The sequence below is a fragment of the Centroberyx affinis genome, unplaced genomic scaffold (genome assembly GCF_046629955.1).
Source record: "Centroberyx affinis isolate AG114_WGS23_722 - 3 ecotype Tasmania unplaced genomic scaffold, CSIRO-AGI_Caff_v1 ptg006586l_1, whole genome shotgun sequence".
In the NCBI taxonomy this organism is placed as follows: Eukaryota; Metazoa; Chordata; class Actinopteri; order Beryciformes; family Berycidae; genus Centroberyx; species Centroberyx affinis.
Genome location: NW_027283338.1, coordinates 92,857 through 118,114, shown reverse-complemented (window position 1 = coordinate 118,114; position 25,258 = coordinate 92,857). Strand labels below are relative to the sequence as shown.

At 39.6% G+C, this 25,258-nt stretch overlaps 2 protein-coding genes across 2 annotated transcripts; one reads left to right on the top strand and one right to left on the bottom strand.

The window, feature by feature from the left end:
• The first annotated feature begins 2,695 nt into the window (after nucleotides 1–2,695).
• LOC139638819 (dynein light chain Tctex-type 3-like) lies at nucleotides 2,696–5,888 on the top strand. The gene is made up of 5 exons (XM_071512856.1): nucleotides 2,696–2,839; nucleotides 3,421–3,462; nucleotides 3,945–4,068; nucleotides 4,842–4,919; nucleotides 5,265–5,888. Exons 1-5 carry the CDS (start codon nucleotides 2,813–2,815, stop codon nucleotides 5,336–5,338), a joined length of 345 nt encoding a protein of 114 aa, XP_071368957.1. The 5' UTR covers nucleotides 2,696–2,812; the 3' UTR covers nucleotides 5,339–5,888.
• Nucleotides 5,889–6,949: 1,061 nt separating this feature from the next.
• cybb (cytochrome b-245, beta polypeptide (chronic granulomatous disease)) lies at nucleotides 6,950–22,497 on the bottom strand. Its single transcript, XM_071512853.1, has 13 exons — nucleotides 22,376–22,497; nucleotides 21,653–21,745; nucleotides 18,709–18,819; nucleotides 18,178–18,262; nucleotides 17,470–17,618; nucleotides 15,714–15,895; nucleotides 14,536–14,668; nucleotides 14,226–14,318; nucleotides 12,750–13,003; nucleotides 11,579–11,741; nucleotides 10,335–10,481; nucleotides 9,737–9,861; nucleotides 6,950–8,735 (listed from the first exon to the last, which is right to left on the bottom strand). The coding sequence occupies exons 1-13, from the start codon at nucleotides 22,418–22,420 to the stop codon at nucleotides 8,618–8,620; spliced, it is 1,698 nt and encodes a 565-aa protein (XP_071368954.1). The 5' UTR covers nucleotides 22,421–22,497; the 3' UTR covers nucleotides 6,950–8,617.
• Nucleotides 22,498–25,258: the final 2,761 nt, after the last annotated feature.

The window sequence follows — 25,258 nt, the reverse complement described above, 5'->3', positions numbered from 1 at the left end:
TCGTCTCTCTTGGTTTCTTTCTTTGGTATAAAGCAGCACAGAGCGGCCGGCTTGGTGAACACGAGCGAGCTGTGAGACGTTCACTGACCTCACTGCGCAGGATTTCTGGGTACTGAAGTTCACTTTTCCTCTCGCAGTCATTTTGGGGCAACCAGCGTGCGAAGTTGCCCAGTGCAGCTTCAAATCAACCACTACACTTTAACCACTATCTCTTCACAAGTGACCTAGACTTATTTATTGACCCCCCTCCTCCTCCTCCTCTCCCTAACCAATGTATTATCAATATCGCCATGTTGCTGTGGGTAACGATTAGTTTTTGATTTTAGGGTTTGTTGAATTATAGATGTGTGGTTGTGTGGCACATTTTTTCCTAGCCTGTAGCTGAGCCTCAAGGTGTGTGTGTGTGTGTGTGAGTGACTTTTCAAACTGTGAGGATGTAAATATAATTATTTATTGTGAAAATATCCTAAAGCACATTTGCACTTTGTAATGTAATCTGTAAGTTTTTCAAGGAAACACATCAATTTTATATATTGATATGATAATCTCATTTAAATGACTCTCCTACGTTTTTTTATGATTTGGATTTTTGTGATACCAGTAAAGAGTTTTGATATAAAGCTTTTCACCTCCTGTTTGATCTTCTTTTTTTTTTTTTACATTGCAAGAGTTGTTTGAATACTTGGATTAATAGTCAGGCATTATCTAGGACATCCCTGCCTGATATAAAGCTGGTGAACTTTATAGTGAAGTTGTCAGTCCACAGGTTCTTCTCTTAATAGGCTATCAGGGTGTAGGCTGAGTGATTTCAGCTCCTGCGCTTTAAAAAAAAACAAAAAAAAACTTGCATCCTGTCCTCTATTTTTAAAGTACAGAAGTTGAACATTTCAGTTGTTGGTTTTTCATCATCTTCAGGTGTCTGCAGATCCTTAAAAAGCCTTAAATGATCTACATTTAAGACCTTAGAAGTAGAGAAAGAAGACAGTATTAAAATGTCCCTCAGGTGTTATGTTTTTTCACCATGCAGTGTGTCTGTGTGCCTCAAGTCAACTCTTAGATTAATACAGAATAGTTTTAGTATACAAAACATGTTTTTTTCCCCATTGTATCTGCTTTACTACACAATTGGACTTAATGTCCCATAACAATGTTGTCTATTCTCTTAAAGTGTCCATTTATAGTTTCACAACTTTCATTAGCTGTGTATGTTAAATGGGAAATAGGCTTGTTTTGCTAACTTTGTTTCTTAATGTTGGTTTTTAAATCAGTTCCAGGTAGCAGGGTCTTAAACAGGCTTAAATCTGGCTTTCTGAAACCTGCAGATAACCCGAACCATTCATTTTACAGTCTCCTGGGGATTTACTAGGTAGCTATTTAATCATTAGAAAGCTGCACAGCTGAATTACTTTAATCACCTCTGGTAGTTCTCATCAGTTCAAGTAACTACATCATAGTATAACAGCATAATTGTTAGAAATTAGGCTCCACTTTCTTCTAAACACCTTCTCTGTTACCCATGAATTCAAGAAACATCTTGTAAGTATTCGTAGTATTCTCTTACATCACCACACAGCCATCTTGGTAGGAAAATAACAGGCGACTGTAATAAATCAACAGGTGATTACAGTCAAATGACAAACACAGCCAATGAGCTGTGTGTATTGTAAAGTGCCATATTGGTAGGAAACGCATGTGACATCATGGGAATACGCCTAAAGATTTATTTTAGCAATAACCCAGTAAGTTTAATTGTATACTTACTAGGAATTATGACTGTGAATTTGGTTTTCTTACATAGTAATTAAGCCATGGTTTCATCTATTTGGAAAGTGTTTAATTGACTTTGAGACTTTGAATTGGTTTTTGCCCCAAATTTACTTGGTCAAAGTGACGTGTAGCGGTTATAAACATCAGTGGTGGAAGAAGTACTCAGATCTTTTACTTAAGTAAAAGTAGAAATACCACAGTATAAGAATACTCTGTTACAAGTAAAAGTCCTGCATTCAAAATGTTACTTAAGTAAAAATACAAAAGTATTAGCATCAAAATGTACTTAAAGCAACAAAAGTAAAAGTACTCATTATGCAGAATGGTCCATTTCATAATAATACAGTATATATTATATTATAGAATTATAATTATTGATGCATTAATGTGTAAGCATCACTTTAATGTTGCAGCTGGAAAAGGTGGGGCTGATTTCCACTACTTTATATACTGCTGGGTAGCTTACAGTAATCTATAATAATACATCACAATTTATTAGTTGATTATATTTTGTATTAATAATCTGAATCTGCAAAGTAACTAGTAACTTAAGTTATCAAATAAAGGTAGTGGAGTAAAAAGTGCAATATTTCCCTCTGAAATGTAGTGGAGTAGAAGTATAAAGTAGCATAAAATGGTAATACTCAAGTAAGGTACAAGTACCTCAAAATTGTACTTAAGTACAGTATTCGAGTAAATGTACTTAGTTACTTTCCACCTCTGATAAACATGGCATGGTTTCACACAGTAACGCTCGTTGAAGTAATAAGCGTTTAAGTTCGTTTAATATTCCAGATTTCCATTCCAATCCATTTAAAAAGAAAGGTGTCTCCTACCGGCAGGTGGCAGCAGCTAGCTGAAAGCCTGGCTCCTCTGCTTGTGTTTCCTCTTTGCTAGCGGTCGTTGACGCCGTTTGACAACCAGCAGGAAATTCAGTGCATGACAGTATTTTTCCAAACAGCAAGTCGGTTGTTTTTATTTATTTTTTCTACTGGAAAACTAAGACCTAAAAACTCCCAGCTTGTACCGGCGGTGGACAGCAAGGATGGAGGAATATCATCATGCCAACGAGGTTTGACCCTGAACTGACTGTCTTTGATTTATCACCTTAATAATAACAACAATGCTAGTTAGCTAGCTAGCTAGCCACTCCTATGTTAGCATAATTTTTTGGGATATGAGTGATTATAACGCTGTCTGCCAGGGAGAAAATTCACTATAATATTAATGTCTATTCCTACAGGGATTTATAGTGAGTCTGTGGTACTCAATCTGGGTTTATTGTGACTTTACCGTATTTAATGGTGTTTGTATCTCCTGTGGCATCAGTGATATTCCTATAATACTCCAGGGACTAAAGTGTGTCTGTGATACTTAATGTGGGGTCTATAGTGACCTTATCATATATAATGTTATCCTTATCTCCTATAAGATCACTATAATATTCCTTTAGAGACTTACAATTTTGTCTAAAATGTATTATAGGATTACTGTGTTTTAAACATCGACTCATGCTGTTGTACCATTGCATTACAGCTTTGATTCAAACCATTTAGCTAGAGCCTGTAGAGAAAGCTATTTTAGCTAACAGTAAGGTGTTTGAGTTGTGGGAAACTTTAATGGACTCGTCTGTTTGTTGTTTCCCATTTGCAGGGCTCATTCAACCCCGAGGAAGCAGAAAACACTGTCAAGGAGGTAACGTATCAGCCAAATATATATGATTATACACTTACAACTCTGCAGAAATAGTTCACTTTGTTAGCAAACACTGACAATAATAACAATATCATCATTTGAATGTGATGTGAAATAGTGTAAAACAAAACAAAACCAAGGACTTCAAATTTTTTTCAAATGTTGGACAGCTTATTTTGGAATTAAACTCTTCATTTCCTCAGAGAAGTTGGAAGTTAAAGAAAGGGGGATAAAAAAAATGACTTGATAAAACTGTCTTCTATTCTGTTGTGTTCTATTGCATTCTGTTCTACTCTATTCTCCAGCAGCTTTTATGGGAATACTCTGTGAAGTGTTTTGCTCTGTGATCCAATCCCCTTGGGTGATGCAGCAACCAGTGACTACCACATGACTGTAAATAATACTGCACTGTTATCTGATGCTCTGTGTGTGTGTGTGTGTGTGTGTGTGTGTGTGTGTGTGTGTGTGTGTGTGTGTCTCAGTGTATTGAGAACGTCATAGGTGGAGTCGACTACAGCCAAAGTCTGGTGAACAAATGGACAGCAAGTATTGTGGAGCTTTCCCTCACACAGCTGGTCAAACAGGGGAAGCATTACAAGTACATTGGTATGTTATGTTTGTGTGTGTGTGTGTGTGTGTGTGTGTGTGTGTGTGTGTGTGTGTGTGTGTGTCTCAGGGATCTTTTTCAGCATATAGACAATGTATTCACAGAAGATTTTATCTGACATTTAACTTTATTTTTATGCCAGGGATTGAGCACATCTTGCTTAGGAAGTTGTCTTTGAAGCTTTTACTTTTAGGAAAAAAAGTTCCATTAGTGAGTCTGAATCCTCTAACAAGAGAACTGCGGTGCGGCTCGTTATGCGTGAGAACGTAATCCAACCAACTACAGGAAACCACCACAAAACACAAGGGATTATGGGTAGAAGGAGACTGATGTTGACATCTGATAGCCAGCAGTTCCTCATGCTTGGAAAGCCTAGCAGAACAAAACGAAGTCTGGACTGATGCTCAGATGCTTACATTTCATGCTGAGCTAAAGGCACTGGAATCAGATTTGTTTTGACTCTCTAACCTGGCAGGATGACAGGTTTCCAAAACTCTGTCCAATAAACAAGCTGCTTGTGAGTCATGTGGCTTTTGTTTACAAGCCCTGGTTCACGTGTAACTGGAGAGTGTGAACCTAAACAAACCAAATTCAAAAATGCAGCAAAATCAACTTTTCCACTCTGGTTCGGACCAAAGAAAACAAACTGTAGGTGTGATCGTAAGCTTATCTGATTATCTGTGCGTGTTTGTCTTTGTGATGGCATGTAAAATGTGTTTGCCTCCTGTAGTCCTGTGTGCTGCAGTGTGAACTGTGTCTGTTCCCTGTACAGTGACCTGTGCTGTGATGCAGAAAAGCGGCGCCGGCCTCCACACGGCCAACTCCTGCTACTGGGACACCGCCATGGACGGTAAGCACCTACGCCCCTACTGCCCGGTCACACTGAGAGCAGCTCGGCCGAGGTGTCGCCTTGTCTGGGACGATTGTGGGCGGGGCCATCTGTGCTGTAGTCTAGTTTTTAACAGGCAAATCATGTTTCACTGTATTATATTTCAATGACCCAGAAATTCAAAAAATCTAAAAACGCTGCACAGCACAGTGAACTTCCATTATATATTCTATACTTCCATATAGATATTGAAATGCAGGGAAGCTATTATTAGTTTCTGGGGAAATTCTATCTATTCTATTCTATTCTATTCCACAGAGTGTACTGGTTCTCTTCTAATGCTTGTGTTGTTTTGTTTCTGCACAGGAAACTGCACCGTGAGATGGGAAAGCCGCACCATGTACTGTGTGGTCAGTGTGTTTGCTGTGGCCATAGCGTAGGACACACACACACACACACACGTACACACACACACAAACACACACACACACACTCAACCACTACCACCCAAAGAGGAATGCAATGTGTTCCCGCAACCAGCAGGGGGCCACCAAGTGCCACAGTGTCCACAATCCATACAGCTGCCTCTTCCTCCTCGTAGCTTGACCTTTGACCTCTCAGGCATTCTGAGGAAGGTCAAGGAGAAGCTACATAGAAAGGAAAACAGTTGTATTTTTTTTTTTTTTCTTTTCTTCTGTCAAGCTGAAGTCAGTCCTGAATGTGACGGTTGTTCAGACACATGCATGTAATCTCATGTTTTTGTATTTATCTTTTCTTTCCACTGCAGTGCTTTGAAAGCCGCTGTGTGTGTCATTCCCAGCTAAGTCATGTCCTTAAACTGCATGCTGCAGCTGTAAGCACAGGGTTTAATGCACATCTACTCTTCATTATCTGTTTGTTATGCATGTCATTATGGAGAGGAGGGGGTCAGATTTTGTAACCAGAGCTGTTGGTCCCGGGATGGAAAGACAATAAACTTGAAGATTTGTGAACAAACACCAGCTTTCACTTGTTTGTTGAAAACTAAGAATGGAAACCAAACTTTTTACCGCTTTCCAACTTTTCTGAGCTGAAAAATAACATTAACAAACCAGGAGGAATAACATTTTTGGGTCATGGAAAGTTTTGAAACCTGTACTGGTATTTTAATCTTTTTCCCAGGCCTATTGATACAATTTACAGGATTTCCAAGAGGTTGGAAAGTAAGAAAAAATTTGATATTTTCTCATCTGCTGCAGTTCTAGTCCAGATAAATTCTCTGGTTGGATCACAGAATATCAGGGAAGTTAAACATGAACGTGATATTTCCTTAACTGATTGTTCCTTTTTATTTGGTTTCAACATATTTGTGGTAGGAAATTACAACCTGCCTATTCTAAAAAATCTAGTTGGCTAGAAAAATAGTGGAAGTGGCCGGTAACCAAGAAAACTAAAAACAGTTCACTACTTTGATCTCATGGAGGAAAAAAAGTGGTTCTATAAAATAATTTTAAAACTTTGCTCAGCCAAAATTCACTACTAAGCATGAAAATGGCTCTGCTTTAGTCTTAGTTCACATAAATTCATGGAAAAGGGTAATTTTATATTTTACACTAGATCATCCCACTCAAATCACTCAAATCCCACTTTGTTGCTTTCTCAGAAAAAAACATTGTACTGTAAAAACACTTTGTACTTATGTTAGTTTCACTACCACATTTAGTTTCATTTCATTAATTTCCATTAAGCAACAAGAGAAATTTATCTGTGTGTCCATCTTCAGGACTGGTGGTTTCCGCACCTCAGGCAAGGAGCATTTCTTTTCCTGTGAATCATGTGAAAGATGAATATAAAAGACACTTTGAAGCTGTAAAAAGATAAGCAGATAAAAAGTTTGAATTGTTAACACTGGAGCAAAGTGGATTTCCATTTATGCTGGTATCTGAAAGCCTTAAAAAGATTATTTTCCATCAGTAAATCCTAACTGTCAAGAAGTTAAATCTACTTCAATCTACAACTGACATATGATAAAAATGCACAGGTACACATGGACCAATATCATACACTTTATTCTGTGTCAATACAATAAAGAAGCATTAAGTGAAGTCAAAATACAAAAATAAGCATTAGGGAGTTTGTTTTTGCAGCTGCTTTACATAAACTTTATTTGTAACCTTTATTTATCCAGGGAAAGCTGACACACACTCGCTCTTTTTCAGCTACTTCACACTCATTCAGGTAAACACATTCACACACTGGGAGCTGCCCAGTAAAACCACAGGCTTCTGAAAAGCTCCTCTGTAGCAGCCAGGGGGGTGAAGTGCCTTGCTCACTGGCACTTAGACAGCAGATGTTGAGGGAGATGAGAGCGTTTCTCATTGTCTTTCCCCCAGCCAGTTTGGGGATTTGAACCAGCGACCCTCCGGTTTCAAACCCGCTTCTCGGAAAAACGAGCATGCTGCACAAACAACTAAATGAAATGTCTTAAAAAAAATAGGAAGAATAGTTTTGAAACCAACAGTTTCTTTAAATTGATGTAACACAAAAGGAGAACAAGGTAATGTGGTAAAACGCCGCAGGGTATTTCCTTATGTTTGAGCAAGAATCCTTGCAAAACGTCTGTGGAAAGAAACGGCAGAAGAAGAGTGTTTTGGTTTGGGCTGCCTCTGTTTTACCATGGGAGACAGCTGTGGAAAACACAAATGCTTTCTAACACTGTAATGTAATGTGTTCAACTAACAGGGTTCCTACACAGGTCAGGAATACTATAGACAATAAATTAGGGGAGTTTGGGATCTTGAAAAGTTTGGGACTCGTACAAAGAAGCATGGAAAGTGTTTTATGTCGATGTAGATCTCCTGTCCTTTCAATTGTGGTTATATTTGCTAGGTAAAATAGTCATTATAAGTCATTATACTGTATAGTTAAGGGATTCCCATACTTTTTAATAGAGCAGAATCGAGTAGTGAGAAGAGTTTTGTTGCTTTATATGATGAAGAGCAAAACTGCATTTCGGGTTATTGCTGCAAACAGTGGTGAGGGTGAAAGAGATAATGAGAACAGACATTATTAAAGGAATAGTTCACCCAAAAATGATCTCCTCACCCTCCTGCCAGTTGAAAACACAGGTGAAGTTTGTCCATATAACACACAGGGAGGCTGCAGCACAACTCCATAGCAGCCTTCTCCAAAACAACTGAAGTCAGTGGGGACCAGTTCTTCAGAGTTCCAAAAAGACCTACAGTATATTTACACCATCATTTAGTGCAAATCTTAACTACAGCTGATTGATTTGCAACAAATAATGGTGTATAGGTCTTTCTATTCACAGTCTGATTGTTTGGCTGTTTTTGTTTTGGAGCTCTAAAGAACAGAGCATGAGGGTGAGTAGATGATGACAGAATTATCATTTTTGGGTGAACTATTCCTTTGGGTGAACTATTCCTTTGGGTGAACTATTCCTTTAAACATTTTGTTATCGTGCTGCTAATGTCTAGTAAATGGAATCTACTGAAATTTTAAACCATCCCACTTGGAGAACTACTGGAATTTTTCATATTTCCCAGCCTCAGCAGCAAACAGTCCATCTTAACGTCTGATAAAAGTACGCAACAATCGAAATGGACAACGTGCAGGAACCCTGACCCGTGACCCCATGACCCCCCCCCCGCTGGGGAAGTTTCCTCTCTCCTCCTCCCTGTCGATGTGGTGCTGGTGTTTCGTAGAGCGGTGGGAAGGTTTTAGAAGTTCTCCTTGTTGAAGATGAACTCCACTCCGCCTTCTGAATGGGACAGACACTGTTTCCCCAACGCCTTCCCCAGCTGGGCCGGGCCGCACAGGAACACTCCCACTTTAGTCCTGAGGAAATACACAATCCTGGTGTCATTATTGGTGGCAGTAGTAGCTGTATAGTAATAGTAGTAGTAATAGTTGTAGCAGTAGTAGTAGTAATAGTAATAGATGCAGTAGCAGGAGTAGTAATAGTAGTAGTAGTAGTAGTAGCAGTACTAGTAGTAGTAGTAGTTATAGTAAAAGAAGCAGTAATAGTAGTAGTATTAGTTGTAGTAGTAAGAGCAGTAATAGTAGTAGTAGTAGATGCAGCAGTAGTAGTGGCAGTAGTAGTAGTATTAGTTGTGGTAGTAGGAGAAGTAGCAGTAGTAGTAAGAAGTAGTTGTGGTAGTAGTAGTACTAGTAGTAGAGGCAGCAGTAGTAATAGTAGAAGTAGTATTAGTTGTGGTAGTAGTAGTAGTATAAGTAGTAGTAGTAGTAATAGAAGTAGTTGTAGTAGTAGTAGTACTAGTAGTAGAAGCAGCAGTAGTAGTAGTAGTAGAAGCAGTAGTAGTAGTAGTAGTATTAGTTGTGGTAGTAGTAGTAGTAGAGGTAGTAATAGTAGTAATAGAAGTAGATGTGTGGTAGTAGTAGTAGTAGTAGAAGCAGTAGTAGTAGTAGTAGTATTAGTTGTGGTAGTAGTAGTAGTAGAGGTAGTAATAGTAGTAATAGAAGTAGATGTGTGGTAGTAGTAGTAGTAGTACTAGTAGAAGTAGTTGGGGTAGTAGTAGAAATAGTTGTAGTAGTACTAGTAGTAGTAGTAGTAGTAGTAGTAGTTGTGGTAGTTGTGGTAGTAGTAGTGTACAAAATGACAGTAAAACTCACTATGGAATACTATTGAAGTTACTGACTATCTTAAGACCTTTACTGGCAAAATAGTAAGAACATTCAATGTTTTTTATTTTTTATAATTTAACATTCCATTTCACTCATAAAGTCCCATTCCTCCATTTATTCCAGACTTGTTCTAGATCAGATGATTGAGTGTATGAGGTCAGTCTGTGTGTGATGTCTGTGACGGAGGGCCTCACCCTGGGTGCTTGTTCCCGATCGTAGTGAACTCGTTGTCCCAGTTGGGTTTGCCGTAAAGAGTCTTCTGTTTGAGGCCTGTGATTGGGTCGTTCTCCGCCTCATGGTGAACCCAGAAGTGAGCAGCCTGAGAGAGAGAGAGAGAGAGAGAGAGAGAGAGAGAGAGAGAGAGATCTGTATGTCAACTCACATTATGTGACATTTTATATGTCAGGCAACAGAGATGGAACAGTGATGACTTTGACTTGACTGACTAATGATATATAAATCAGGGGCTCCCAATTAGGTTATGTGATCGTTATTCTGAATCATTGCTGATGTGATGTGGGTTTTTAGATGTGGGTTTTTAGATGCGTTTTGTATGTAGTTAGCTATCGACTAACCCTATAGCAGTGAAAACCTTGTATCTCCAAAGCGTCAACTTTTCAGGAACGAAGAAAAACAGCATTGAGGTTAGCTTGACCGCGATGTATTTTTCAGTATGCCCAATATGTTTTGAAAGGGTTTCAAAACATATTTCATCAGCCCAAGAGGTCGGACAATTTTCTCAACATACAGAGTCACTGTTTCACTGTGACTTGAACTCTTTTGACCCCGTACCTCGGCCTCCTTCCAGCGGGTGAGGTAGATGTTGTAGCTGAGGAAGTCGGTCATGCCCTTCTCCGCCATCTGGCCCTCCAGGGACTGCAGCAGGTCCGCAAACCACTCGAAGGCCTGCGTCTCCGGACACAGCCAGTAGAAGTAGATCTGGAGGAGAGTCACTTTATTCACCCAGTGCATTAAATGTACAGGAAATGTCTGGTGCAGAAACATACCGACAACCAGTGGTGGAAAGAGTACTAGCATGTCCTACTTAAGTAAAAGTACTGTTGCTTTGCTGATATTTTATTTATCTTATTTATTATTATTCTTATATTTATTATTATTTATACTTATTCTTATATTTATCTATTTTTACTTAAGTAGAAGTAAAAGTACCGGTGTAAAAGATTAAAAAATATCTTAAAAATAAAAAGTGTCTCATTTCACATGTCCTCAGAGTAAAAGTTCCGGGTTGCTTTTTTAGAAAAGAGAACGTTGTTAGCTGTGATCTTTTCCATGTGATTCTTAAAAAAAAACGAGAGGACAGAGTTCAAACTAGATTCTTTTAAATGGAAAAATTTGAAATGACAAAAATAAAGTGCACAAAGTAAAGACAGATTACTCTTCTCTTGCTGACTGAGCGTTCACTGTGAATGGGTCCACAATTTATCAATTTTATCAAAGTTTCTGTTGCTGATGAAGAGACACAAAATTAAATGTAATGTCTGTAATGGATGTGATTTAAAATGTAGCTACAGTACAATACTTAAGCAAAAATGTACTTAATTAAAAGTAAATGTTTTTGTGTCTCATGCTGGTGTCAACGCTGAATACTTGTGATTTTTTTAATATATTTTGGCAGAAAAATGCTCAATTTAATGATTATTAATGATGGCACAAAATATTGGCTATCTGCACCTCCAATCTAAAAATATTGGTATCATATTGGCCTTCAAAAATCCATATCGGTCCTTAACAGACACAACAACAACACAAAGGGTTCACACACTCACATGGACAACAAATTTAAGGACTTTTCAATGACTTGTTTGTGAGATTCAAGACCTCACATTGGTCCAAATTAGACATTATAGATGATCATGATCTTGTCAAGTCAAGAACTCCTGATGAAATCAAATGCAAATCTCCATGCCAGTGTTTATTCCTCATGATGGGAAGTGTTGATGCTAGAGCAGAGAGAGCTGAGGCACAGAGATGAATTCGGGTGCTCTATTTAACTTCACCCTCCTGGTCTCTCTCACCTTTTTGGTGAAGACCTCCTGGTTGTTCTGGATGTGTTTGTACCACACAGACTTGAGGGTGGAGGCGAAAGGAGTGACTCCGATCCCAGCTCCCACCAGCATGACGACCTCGTACCGAAACACATCCTCACTGGCTGTTCCAAACGGGCCGTCGATGGCCACCCTGCAGAGAGAGGGAGGGAGGGAGAGAGAGAGAGAGAGGGAGAGAGAGCGAGAGAGAGAGAGAGAGAGAGAGAGAGAGGGCAGACAGAGAGGGCAGAGAGAGAGAGAGAGAGAGAGATGAGGGAGACAATTAGTAAAAAACCAAAAACCTGTTTTCATATGATGCATCAGCATACTCCTCTAGTGTTCTTTTGATATCTGATGATGATGATGTATTTTCTCTCTATAATATACTCTTCTATACTTAATATTTACATGAATCTATACTTTATTTTACATATATTGCTATGACTTTTACCATCCGATGAATCCAATTACATTCCAAGACAGAGTGGGAAAAAGTAATGCAGACACAGATTTCAGTAACTACAACCACCACGCATGATGGCCATTCAATTCCCAAGTGCGGACACTGAGAGATGTGATCCCATGCCATCAGATCTTTGGTATCTTTATGAACAAACTTCAAAAATTAAATGAAAAGGCCAACTTGGGTCTACCACATCTCGAATCGCTGCCACTGGTGTCAAATGTCTTTTCTACTGTTGTGTTTTAGAACAAGGCACAAACTCCAAACTCTCCGTTTCCGCTGTTAGCCAACAAATACAACCTAAACGTAACCAAGCAACTGACAAAACAGCAGCAAATGGCCCGAGACGGTACTTTCACAACGGGCCGTCTATGAATACAAGCCTTGTGCCTTTCATGAGGGGAGATGAATCACCGTACGGTCTAAAGAGAGCAGAAAAATGCTCCAGATTGCCCAGCATGCTCGCTGTGAAAAAACGAATTTGATGTTGGGAAGATAAACGGTGCATGATTTCTCCCCCTTGCCGTTTTTTTTTTTTCTGCCTCTCCCCTGGCTCTTTAAAGGGGAAGAATTACATTGCTTTCTGCTGCGCAATCAACCGCTGCTGGCTGCAACCATGACCCCCCCGCTGCCTCCTTTTCAAAAGAGACCAATCGAACGCAATCAGTGGCAGTTTCAGACACACACTTCCTTCCTTACTTGGGCAGCTCCCAGGCCTCCTTGGGGTCGGCCTTGTCGCCCCCGCAGGCCTCGTACAGGCCCTGCGTCCAGTCGCCCACGATGCGGATGTGGGCGCTGAAGTGGTCCTCCTCGGGGGCGGAGGTCAGGGTGAAGGGGTGCCACTCCAGCCGGGACACGGAGGGACACTGGATGAAGACGTACTGGCCCACCTCCATGCTGAAGCCCTTCCTCTTCATCTGCAGCTCCAGGGTCTTGGAGGGATGCATCACCACCTGTGGTCAAGGGGGAAGATTAGGGTTATTGATATAGCAGGCTGGTACTGGCCAGCAATCAGTAAAAATTGGATAAGTGTCGCGCCTCGCGTATGATGGAGGTGAAGATATGATTTTACTCAACAGCTTCACACAGCAAAAAATGTCCATCCTAACATGTCATTTAAGCCTGTATTCAGTCTTAAAATATTGTGACATGACACTTTTACTTGTTTCAGGAATTTTCTAGTGTCAGTGTCAGTGTCTTGAAACAAGGCGGGATGAGGCAAATCACTCCACTAGTATCAAGAAAATGACACCTGATTCAAGAAAATTCTTGAAAAAAGTCAACTTGCATTGGAAACAAGTGAAATTCTCTCAGCCCACTGGTGAGTTTTTTCATTTATTTTAAGAAAAATAAGATTTTAAGACTAAATACAGGATTAAATAACTTTATTTTCAGTGTCAGTCTGTAAAACCTGCAGTGAAACCGGTCTCACTCTGCCTTAAAGAGCTGCTGACCTGAGAATTTCATTATAGCCTTGGTTTCAATGGAGAGTTTTAGTGTCACATTATAGTCTAAATGCTGTTTCAGAGGCTTTTCCACCCAGACAAGAATATAATTCTGGGGGAAACACTCAATACTAGCATGGAAATTGTCAAATTTAAATATACAGAATATCAGCGCAAAATATTGGATATTGGCAGCTTCAATCCACAAATATCGGTCAGTATCGGCCTTCAAAATCTCATGTTGGTTGAACCCTAGTTGTAATAATAATGAATCATGTGATCACAGATTTAGGAAGAATAATTAATTTCTCTGAATCTGTGATGGAGGAGATCACATGGAGAAAGCGACAACTGAGCCAGGTCAAAAAATGTGACTTGTCATGTCAGGTGATTTCATCATAGTGAAGATGTCATGATGTATGCCTCTAAATGGAAGTAGATATTCTTGAAGCTTCATTATATATCAGTTTAAGACTTTATAAGGTGTAATATGAGGTCAAAAAGTTTGCATGGTGATCATGGGGTAAAATGTGTCACTAGTCTAGTTTGGCCAATGGCTCAGCTGACCCTAATCTCATTACATTTACATTCTTTTCAAATTAAGTTAATATAAATTACCTCGGCAGTTATGGGGATCGATCCTGCTGCCTTTCTATTACAGGACAGTGTCTCTAATCAATAGGCCACCCTGCCACATGCCTGCCTCTGTCCCGCTGGGTGAAGCACCCACCTTGGTGATGACCACTTTCTGATGGGCGCGGTAGAAGCGGACCATCCGCTCACACACATACAGGATCATCGGACCCACCACCCACTTCCAGGTCTGAGGAAAAGGAATATATACATTTCATTAGAATAAAGTAGAATACTAATACTCACTATATTTGACAATAGGAGTAAACAACTAGCAATAACTAAACTAAAAACTATGCAAAAACACAAATATATGATGAAAAGCAATAAAATAAAACACTTCTCATCCATTATTTATGACACTAAGATCAGAACTATGGGTGTGCGGTCTTGTCTTCTCATCTCACCATCGGGGGGTTTCCAGCAAATTTGGGTACAGGACAGTTGGTGCTGTTTTCCCCCCAGTTTTCAAACTGGTCGGCACACTGCTCCGGGTCGTGCTGAGCCAGACTGACCAGCGTCTGTCCTCGCACGATCCGCCTGTGGTCAGAAACACAACACGGGGGGGAAGACTGGTGAAATACTGATGAGCAAGAGGCTGAATCAACCTGAACACCTGTGTGCAGAGGAGGACAGAAGACTCAAGTATATTAAGTAAGAGGAAAGTACTGTTTCTTTGGGGGAAACAGGGCCTCAATACAACAATATACCAGGAATTATCAGTGTTCACTTCAGTGTAGATTCACTTCATGTAACTGAACTAGTATAAAGATTCCTTCTTTCTTTTAAATACCTATTTTATCTCTTATTTTATCTCTTTAATTATGTATTTTTTTGTGTTTTATTTGAAGCACATTGCATTTGTCTTGCCTTTTAGTCTTACCTTGCCCAGTAATTTAATTTTATAATCTTTATTTATAATAATCTTTATTTATAGAGCACTTTTCAAAAACCACGTTACAAAGTGCTTCACAAAGGCAGCAAAATAAAATGTAAAACAAGTCATAAAATCATCAGGTTTTAAAAGAAAACAGTTAAAAACAATTTGGTGTATAAAAACCAATACAGTGTAGGAAAAGATAAGAATAGGAAAAGAAGAAAATTTTTTAAAGGAAATAAAAGACAGTTCAAAGGAAATTAAAATCGTAAAAGTAAAATCAGGAAAGGCTCTCTGATAAAAGTATGTTTTAAGAAGGGACTTAAAGGAGATTTTGCTTAATTAGCTTGGTGATAGTTAAACAAAATTCACATTTTTATTAGTAATATTTTTTGTCACTATTTTTGGCTGTAAAAGAAAAGATTTGCTGACTAGTTTCGGACCTTGAGTATTAAATTTTTGCAGTCATGTGTTTTGTATTGAACAACTTTGTCTATGTAGCTATCATGGTTAACAAAACTATATTTCTCTTAAGGGGATCTTTGTTGTCGCTCAACATTTCCAGTATTTACCCGACACTCTTCACTCTTCGACAGATTAGCAGCTGTAGGGCATCGAACCTGCGACCCCTGGCTGTGGAACATCTACTAGGCTTTCCTCAGAAAAACACGAACACAGGAAACAAAAAGCCTCGCTGTGCCGACTCACCCAAAGCCGTGGAACACCAGGCCGATGAAGAAGATGACAAACAGGTGGTGGGTGTACCAGAAGACCTCGAAGTAGGAGCGGCGGATGACCTCCATGGAGGAAGTGATGATGAGGATGAGGGCCAGAGTGATGGCCACGCCCGTCAGCCCGGCGATGGTGGTGAACATGACGTAGGTGGGGTTCTGCACCCAGGGGGGAAAGAAGATCTGAACTGTTAGTATCAGCTTCTTCGTTGTCTTTACACTTCACGCTCCTATCCAGACAACTTACAATCCAAGGTTTTTTACGTGTGGTTTAGTGAAGGAAGATAGTGGTCCAAGGGATGTACAGATATCATTGATGTTGTCAGGGGAGCAGAATAGAACAATCTCAGTTTTATTGTCATTTAGCATAAGAAAAGTTTTGGATATCCAGGATTTTATGTCTTGTCAAGGCAGTCGAACAGGGGTTTCAGGGAGCATTTTCTATTTGGTTTTTGTGGGAGGTACAGCTGGGTATCGCAGGTGAGGGGGGGAGAGGAGGATGAAAGATCGCCAATCTGAACTGAAAAGATTCTATCTTGTAGGTACGACGTGAACCAATTTAAAGCTGTTCCCTGAATGCCAACCCCATATTCGAGTCGTGAATTGAGAATTTTGTGGTCGACCGTGTCAAAAGCGGCGCTGAGGTCCAGCAGTATTAAAATAGCACAGTCCCCAGAATCAACAGTTAAAAGTAAGTCATCTGTAACTTTTAACAGAGCGGATTCTGTGCTATGACGTTCTCTGAACCCAGACTGGAGCACGTCTAGGGATGCATTGTCATGAAGGAAGGATTGTAGTTGGCTAAAAACAACCTTTTCAAGAACTTTTGAAAGGAAAGTTCTTGAAAAGAGCAGCCAGCTGGTGAGTCACGGAGCGGGTCCCCATGTTAACCACATGCTCCTGCTGTAGGTCACGGCTATTAGCTAACTTCCCTTGTGTACAAAATGTCACTTTTTGCGTAGTTTCTCTCCCTGTTGTACAGTATGAAGTATATTGGCCTTTCAATAAAAATCAACTATCAGCCAGTCAATGTTGCCCACCAGCAGCTTCAATCCAAAAATATTGGTATTGGTCTTCAAAAACCTATATCAGTTGAACCCTAATAGCTATTGCTGTTATCAGTGATTAACCTAATTGATGGAGCTTCAAAACATAAGAAGATGCAGGAATATTTCTCACTGCTCCTCACAGGGATTTTTACACTCAATTTTAAACTTCATATAAGTTATTCCTCCTGTCTGGGACAGTCCAAGTAATATTTGGGAATATGAACAACGCTCAAATTTTGATGACCAAAAAGGTCCCAGTTGTAGTTCTCTGGTTTCTGGCCTCTGGAGAAAGTTTGGAGAAATACATTTGGACTGCCTTAAGCCATTTCAATAACACATTACTGCTGACAAAAGACATACAGTATATCTGTAAAAAATAAGTTTTTCAGGAATAAAGTAATACCACTATTATCTCATTCATTTTTTAACTTTTACAATGCAGTTTCAACAGGTTTTGACATCCTGAGAGGCATCCAGCTCACTCATAAACACACATAAATGACCATGTCAACTTTCAATTCAAGTAAAAAAAAAAAGAAAAAACACCAAACGTGCAGTTGTGTGGTTTTTCCACAACACAGAACGCTATATGAATTTTGAGTGTTATTCTCCTTTATGCACCTATCTATACTCTCATCCAAAGTGACTCAGAGTAAGACAACAGAGTCTCAACAGGTAACTCACAGTCTGGTCGGACCTGATGGGGTTCAGGTAGGAGGCGTTGTCTCCGTTGCCGATCTCAGACAGGACGAAGGGCAGCAGGCTGCTGTTGCGATTCAGCTGGGCGTCCATGAACCATTCAAAGTTAAACAAGTGGGCTACGATGTGGACCGCTACCACAGGTGAGAAAGGAAAGACGTATTACAAGACAGTGACTTTGAACAGTCAAAAGATATTTCAATTAAGTGTTAAACGTCACCGGAGATCCATTAAGCTGCCAAATACTTGCTATGACTGGAGAAAGTAATGATAATTTCGTAACTGTAACTGATGTAAAGTGATTTAAGTGGAGTGATAGTAAGGGATGAAGTTTAGTTCATGATGAGGGTCAATATAATGAATGAATTGGTTCACAATCTGGGGTTCGGGGACCCCCAGGGGTCCTTACAAGAGTTATAGCAGGTCCCCAGCAAAATTAGGAGTAGTTCAATATCATCAGAAATTAATTCACAACCCCCAAATGAGCATATTCCATGTTATGTTTGCATGCACAAATTGATAACGTATAGAGCAAGACTAACAGAGACTGGAGGTGCTCGACTCAAAAATCCAAAGAATGACAAAATGAGGCGCAAAAGACCTGAAAACAAATGAGCCGTCTTCACTGAGCAGCCACACTGAGCGTGTTTTGTTCACTGCAAACACAGGCAAGGCAGAAATTGAAAAAGCTACCTGTGTGGAAGGCGATCATGTAAGCCACCAGTTTGTGAAAAGTGATGTTTCGGTCCAGTTGGCGGGCTGCTGTGCGGCTGCAGCACTGGAGACAAGACAAGGACAGCATGTTCAAATATTGGCAGAATGACCAGTGATGAGAAACTGAAGCAAAATCTCCAGTGTGTGTTAAGTTTTACTGATGAGATCAATGAATGGTAAATCTCTGAATGCGTTGAAATTGATACATAGTGTGTGTGTGTGTGTGTGTGTGTGTGTGTGAGTATGTATATTTGTGTGTGCATGCGTAGAAGTGTATAAAGGGTATATAGAGTTTAATTCACAATCAAATATCCACCGTTTAAATAAACCTACACTTTAACATCCACACTTAAAAAATGATTGATAGCCAAAAATGATTTTACAGGCTGGATTCTCTGCATCATAGAGATATTTAATGATGAACTTCAGCTAATGATCAATTTTCCAAAATAAAGCCTTTAGCATTTTGGAATAAACGCTTCATTCTCACAAATACAGTTCTTCCAATACCTGGATGGTGCCGCGCAGGAAGGAGAGGAGGTTTCGGCAAACCGGCAGCAGAATCAGCATACAGTTGAAGTTGAGGCAGGCGGCGGGCGCTCGGGCCCAGGAGAGAGCATGCTGCAGAGAGAGAGAGAGAGAGAGAGGAGAGAGAGAGAGAGAGAGAGAGAGAGAGAGAGAGAGAGAGAGAGAGAGAGAGGGGGAGAGAGAGAGGTTGTTAGGCTTGTTAGTCAAAAATATAATGTATTGTTACTAGTACTCAAAAGTAATACTCCAGAATGTAGTTTTTTATTTGCAGAATAGAGTTCACCACCTTTTTAGACTCACTGACTGACTTTCTGGAGGCAGAGCTGCTCTGGAGGCAGAAATAATCTGATTGGTTGAGGTAAACCTCAGTGGGCGGAGCCAAAGAACCACCGTTTTTCGCAGGGCAAAATGTTTGTAGAACTAAAACTCCAATCTCCAACTTTATGCCCCAAATTCATTGTATACATCAATGTAAAATAAATAAATAAAATAAAACTAGAAAATGTGCAATCGACATGAAAATTTAATCAGTTCTTTCTAAAACATCTCTGAAAGTATTAGTGATTCCTCTGGTTTTTGCCACAAGATGGTCACCGACTGGAGGTCACAGTTTATCCACCTTTCTCTTTAACACTACATCACTGCTTTACTTAGTAGCCAAGTTACATTACCGGTCGCTGAGAGAAGTAATAATGTTACAGTAATGCATTACCACCCAACACTGGGGAGAGCACACACACACACACACACACACACACACACACACACACACACACACTTTTATTCCTATACTTCATTGACTAACTCATTCCCAAACCATTAACCTTAACCCTCACCACTACCTGCCTAACCTTAACCGTTAACATAATTTAAAACTAATCCTAATTTTAACCTTAACCTCAAACCAAAGCCCTAACCCTAAATTTGCCCCAACCTTAACCTTTTACCCTAACCCTAATATTTCTAACCTTAACCTTGAAACCAAGTCCTATCTCTAAAATATCTCCTTTAAGAAGTGCAGAGCAGCAAAATGTCCTCACTTTGGAGGATCTTCCCTCAGCTTTCTATCCTGGTGAGGATATTTGGTCCTTGTACGTGCAGAAATAGAAGAACACACACACACGCACACACCGAAAAAAGCACCCAAACACACAACAGAAAGTTTGAGCCGCTTGGTTTCACTTCTGCTCGTTCCAGGCCAGCTGTACAGCCAATGGTGTTCACCCAGGTTATCATGAGCCCAGCTGTGACCGCAGAGCAAACTTAGGTCCTCACATCAGCCCTACTTCCCTAGGTGTGGGTCTGAGTGTAGATACAGGGCGGTGCAGATAGGTTTCTGCTTAGTGTGGGTGTGGAGGGGGCTGCCGGCTCTGAGGCGCCACGGTTTATTATTGAGCCGTCTGAAGCTATTGTGGGTCTAATTCAACAAAATGTAAAGTGATAGGTTTCCTGCTCAATGATTTACCTGCTCACACTCACCCCTTTTCCCTCTAACATCTAAGGCAGGTTTCTATATATGTGCTCATCCAAATAGGCTAAGGACTGGATATAGATCCCTTAGTGTCTGTGTTGGTAAATGTTTACCTTACAACACATCAGGGCATGAAGCTGCTGTGTTAGGGCTCACAGCAGTTAATGCATCTCAGAAGCATTTAGTGACATTATAGAAGTCTTTTAGAGTTTTTTGGAGTTATAAATAAATTTCTCAGCTGCTCTGGAGGCAGAAATAATCTGATTGGTTGAGTTAAACCTCAGTGGGCGGAGCCAAAGCACCACAGCTTTTCATGTCGCAAGTTAGCTAAGTGGCAAACTTGAATGGCAAAGAAGAAACTGGTCAAAATATAAATGAAAATATAAATGGCAAGGACTTCTTTTTTCATTCATTCAGGACCATGGCATTCATGATGTTGAAGGTCAGCAGCTAGCTAACTAGCTTACCTAGATAGCTATAGGCTAGTATGGCTAGTTTGAACTTGAAGGTCAGCTAGCTAACTAGCTAACCTAGATAACTTAGTATGGATAGATTGTATTATTTAATTTTGTAGCATGAGCGCTAGGCTTCATAATATTAGCTTCCTCCTCTCTTACCTCGTCTTTTCCACTGGGATTCAGCCTAATGTTACTTAACCAGAAAAACTGAGGTTTTTTGGCTCTGCCCATTAAGGTTTAACTCATTGAGATTATTTCTGCCTCTGAGAAATGTTTGCAGAACTAAAACTCCAATCTGTGACTTTCGTATTGCGCTGTAATAATTCTGTGTAACCTACAAAAACAGCATAGTAAGCTGCAGCGTCTTTTGTTAATAATACAGGATTGGTGACTTCTACGACTGTCGCCTACATCCGAAGAATTTGAGGAACTGAGAAACACTGGGTTCTGGTTTTGAAATGACAAAATTTTATATATTTATGCAACTTTCATGAGCTGTTTTGATTGAGCTTTTCTTCCTTCTTCCTTCTCTCTTCTGGTGAAACAAAAAAGAAAAAAAAAAAAACATGCACTGTACACCTTGGTATGCTCCGAAAGGAATTTAGAAACTGGCACTTTTAGAAATATGGAGCACATGCAGCTATGAGGTTTCTGTGTTTATAGGTTATGATAACTGTCTGATAACAGTGCAGTTATCAGTTCAGAACAGACTTTATCAGCACAGTGAGTCATGGTGCTCGGATTTATCATACTTCCTTCCCGCTTCAATCAATAAATCAACCAATAAAAAAAATCTTGAAAGCAGTATTGATCTTATGGGACACATTTACTGTACAACCAACAGGCCCACTCAAGAGTTTTATCAGCATGTAAAGCCATTTTGTCGTGATTTTAATATTTCTACATTTATTAGCTTGATTACATTTGAAATCGGTTTTAAAATCTGTTTGGAAAGCTGGACCGGAAATGAGAAAGAGATGCTGTGGGACGGACTCACCCCGAGAAGGACTCTGGTGTAAAACCATTTCTCGGTCAGGAAGGCCATGTAGAAATGGACAAACAGGAAGGCGTTGATCCCCAGCCATACCAGCTGTAACACACATCCACACACATGTCATGTTTCATTCACAAGGCTTTACTCTGCTTCAACAAGCTGTGTGGAAAGTTTTAGTTCACAGAGCATGAAGTAGACACACAAAACAATTCAATTTGACTGGAAATTGTGAAAAAATGAACAAAATAATCTTCTCAAACTATGAAATTCTCAAATTCAGTTCCAGTATAATTTAATCTCATCATCAAATCACAGTTCATCTTCTGACAGTCGAATCCAGCAAAATTAAAATGAACGGCCAAATCGATTCAGTAAAAAACGAAAGTCTTAAGAAAAAAATATATTTCTCAAATTCTGAAATGAAAGTATAACTTCATTTCATCACATCACATCACATCAGTTTCATTCACAGAGATGCTGTATTGTGCTGAATCAAATCAGATTTTTGTAACTGTAACTGTGTCATCCAAAATACTCAAAATCACCCAATATCAACTCAGTTTTTTAAAACTGCCTTTCACAAACAGGTTTAACAAGACATAAATGCAGATAAAAGCCAACAAACAGAAAAAAAACAGGCAAAACAACTCATTTAGTCACACAACAGAAAACCTCTCAACCCCAAGACAGCTAGAAAATTGTGGCAATTACAACTAAAATACTCACAATAACAAAGATAGAGAGTCCCTCATTGGCAGCAAAGTTCCCCATGGTGAACAGTGCTTCTGAGTGTGAGTGAGTGAGTGTGTTATAATGAGGGAGAGTGATAAAGTAGGAGGAAACAGGAAACAGAGTTAAGGAGGAGAGCCAGTAAGGCAGGTGGACTGACTCATTTTATAACCTTTCAGAGGAGCGAATAGGGAAGTCGCCTTCAACACTTTTTCAGCGCCAGTCTCTGTTTCCTCTTCTCATTAAAGCCTCCACCCATAGACATTCACACTCTGCATGCTGTTTATTAGTCTGTTTCCTAATAAGATAATACCCAGTGCAATGCATTTCATCGTTGCATGTACTAACTGTTATATATCACACAAAACTTGTCTAGAAGGCAAAGAACAGTTACGGTCAGATGCATTACCAAGAGCTATAGAAACATTATATTACAGAGTTAAGAAGTGTGCGTAGAAGTAAAATGACTTTCTGAATATCTGATAAATTACTTTGGTTAGATGATTACAAAAGACTTAAAGGTGCCCGAATTCAAATTTTCCTCTATTTATATACATATATGATCAAAGATGTGTTAATGAAGACATTGTTAAAATTTAACTCTAATCTAACTCTAGGAAACGCATCACAATTGGACTCGATCCTGATTGGCTCCTTCACTAAAGAATTTCTGAAATCTGTCCGATCAGACCAGTTTGCCTTTCCAGTTCAAATGCTGAACTGGAAAGCCTCAGAGGAGCAGCTGCTGTCGGCCAATCAGGGCCCAGTATTGTGACGACTTAGCCTTCAAATTCATTCAGTAAATAAGTACTCTTTTAACCAAACTACATTTATTTGCAAAACATCATAACGAACATTATACTCATCCTGAGCCAGAGTAGATTTGAAAACAAAATAATGAAAACTGAATATTGTTATATTATGGAGCCTTGAAGTTTCAGAAAAGGTGGATTCTGTGTAGTTGTTTTTTTTCAGGAAACTGCAATGTAATGTATGGATGTGTCTTGTATGCAAAGAGTGCATGACACCTGAATAGAAAATATCAAAATATACCAAAATATAACATGAAATTGTGTCATAAAATGATGGGGTGAATTGCTCTGCTAAGAAGGATATTCCCATACAGCTACAGTTTCCAACGTCTAAGGCAGTGGTTCTCAAAGTGGGGTCCGGGGACCCCCAGGGGTCCTTGAGGGGGTTCCAGGGGGTCCCCAGCAAAAAGGGGAATCATTTATTTTCACTATAATTCCATCCATAAGTAACACAATGACAGAATGTATGACTATTTTGGTCATGGGTTTCATATACTTTCTGTAATAAAACATCTAAAAGCAAAAATCTTATCAGATGGGGGACCCTGGGACAAAATCTTATCAGATGGGGGACCATGGGACAAAATCTTATCAGATGGGGGACCCTGGGACAAAATCTTATCAAATGGGGGTCCGTGGTCTAATTTGTGTCAGTTTAGGGGTCCTTGACATGAAAAAGTTTGAGAACCACTGGTCCTAAGGAATTTGGAAAAAAAAAAAAGAGAGAAAACATGATTTAGACGGATCTTGGTCTCGATGTCTCACAGTGATGGAACTGTGACTGGAAGAGGAGCAGCAGTGAACTCTGGATGTGTTGCGGCAGCGGGCCAGGTGACCGTTGGAGGAGGAACTTGAGACTCGATGGTGACATTGTGAATTTTATGCAGAGGAAGTGGTGGCTTTCCAAACGCGAAGTACAAAATGACATCAATTGCCACACGCTTCCTGTTTCAATCAAAGCTGCAGAAAGGGAAAAAACCCCAAAATACTCAACTTGTCTTTTCTTTATTACTCTGGGAAAAAATGTATGTATGGTGTACAGTTATTCTATTCTATTCTATTCTATTCTATTCTATTCAGGGCTGTACTCAAGTCGGGCCTCCAGACCACTTTTCTGACATCTTGCATTTGTTTTGATCTGATGTTTACTTTTTCCTGCCTGTCTAAAAATATAAAAAATGTGTAATTGTATTGATGTTTGGTTTATTTTTTCCTCAAACGTCTATGCAAAGGTCTATGTCAAAATCCTTTGTATTGATTAGCTGGATGTTAAACGGTTTAGTACGGAGCTCCTGCAGGCAGATCTACATCTCTGTTCATCTGTTTACGCATTATTTTTACATTTGGAAATTTGGATATACACTGTTTATTGTATATTTTGGTCTTGAATAGGATTCGATTTGCTCTATTCTCGGTCTTGACTTGGTCTCGACCCCGTTTGGACCTGGTCTTGTTATTGACTCGGACCCGACTGAGCTGGTGTTACCTGCAGCCCTGATTCTATTCTGTTCTTTCAAAACCATTATGTGAATCAATTGAACCTTGACTGGGTTCTTTGCTGCTGTTCACAGAGCCATTAGTGCTTCCATATTCCATCCACTTAGCTCCATAAAGCATCAAGTGGGTATATATATATATATAGCAGCTACACCTGAGAGGTCTTATTGTTACTCCTGTGCTTTGATTGTTCCATGGAGAAAGGATAATTGCTCTTTATGGGAGCATTTAAAGATCCTACAAGTGTCTAGCAAGGGAGTCAGGTCAGCCGATAATGACTTTGTCTCCAACTGCATTTGAAAACTGCTCCCCATGTCTAAATGAAGAGTTCACTTCCAAAACGCTATATACTGTATATCTACCTCAAATCAAGGCAAGTTTTTTTTTTTTTTGAAAATGAAGGATTTCATTCCAAAACGCTATATATCCATTTTGGGGAAAAAAACATGAATGATTATTTCCTTCACATAAAATGAACAAATTTATAATCAAAAGTCTTAAGATGACTCATAGCTTCAGTTCTAACCCATAATGTGCTTCACTGTCTTGCCAGCAGTCACTATGGGAGAGT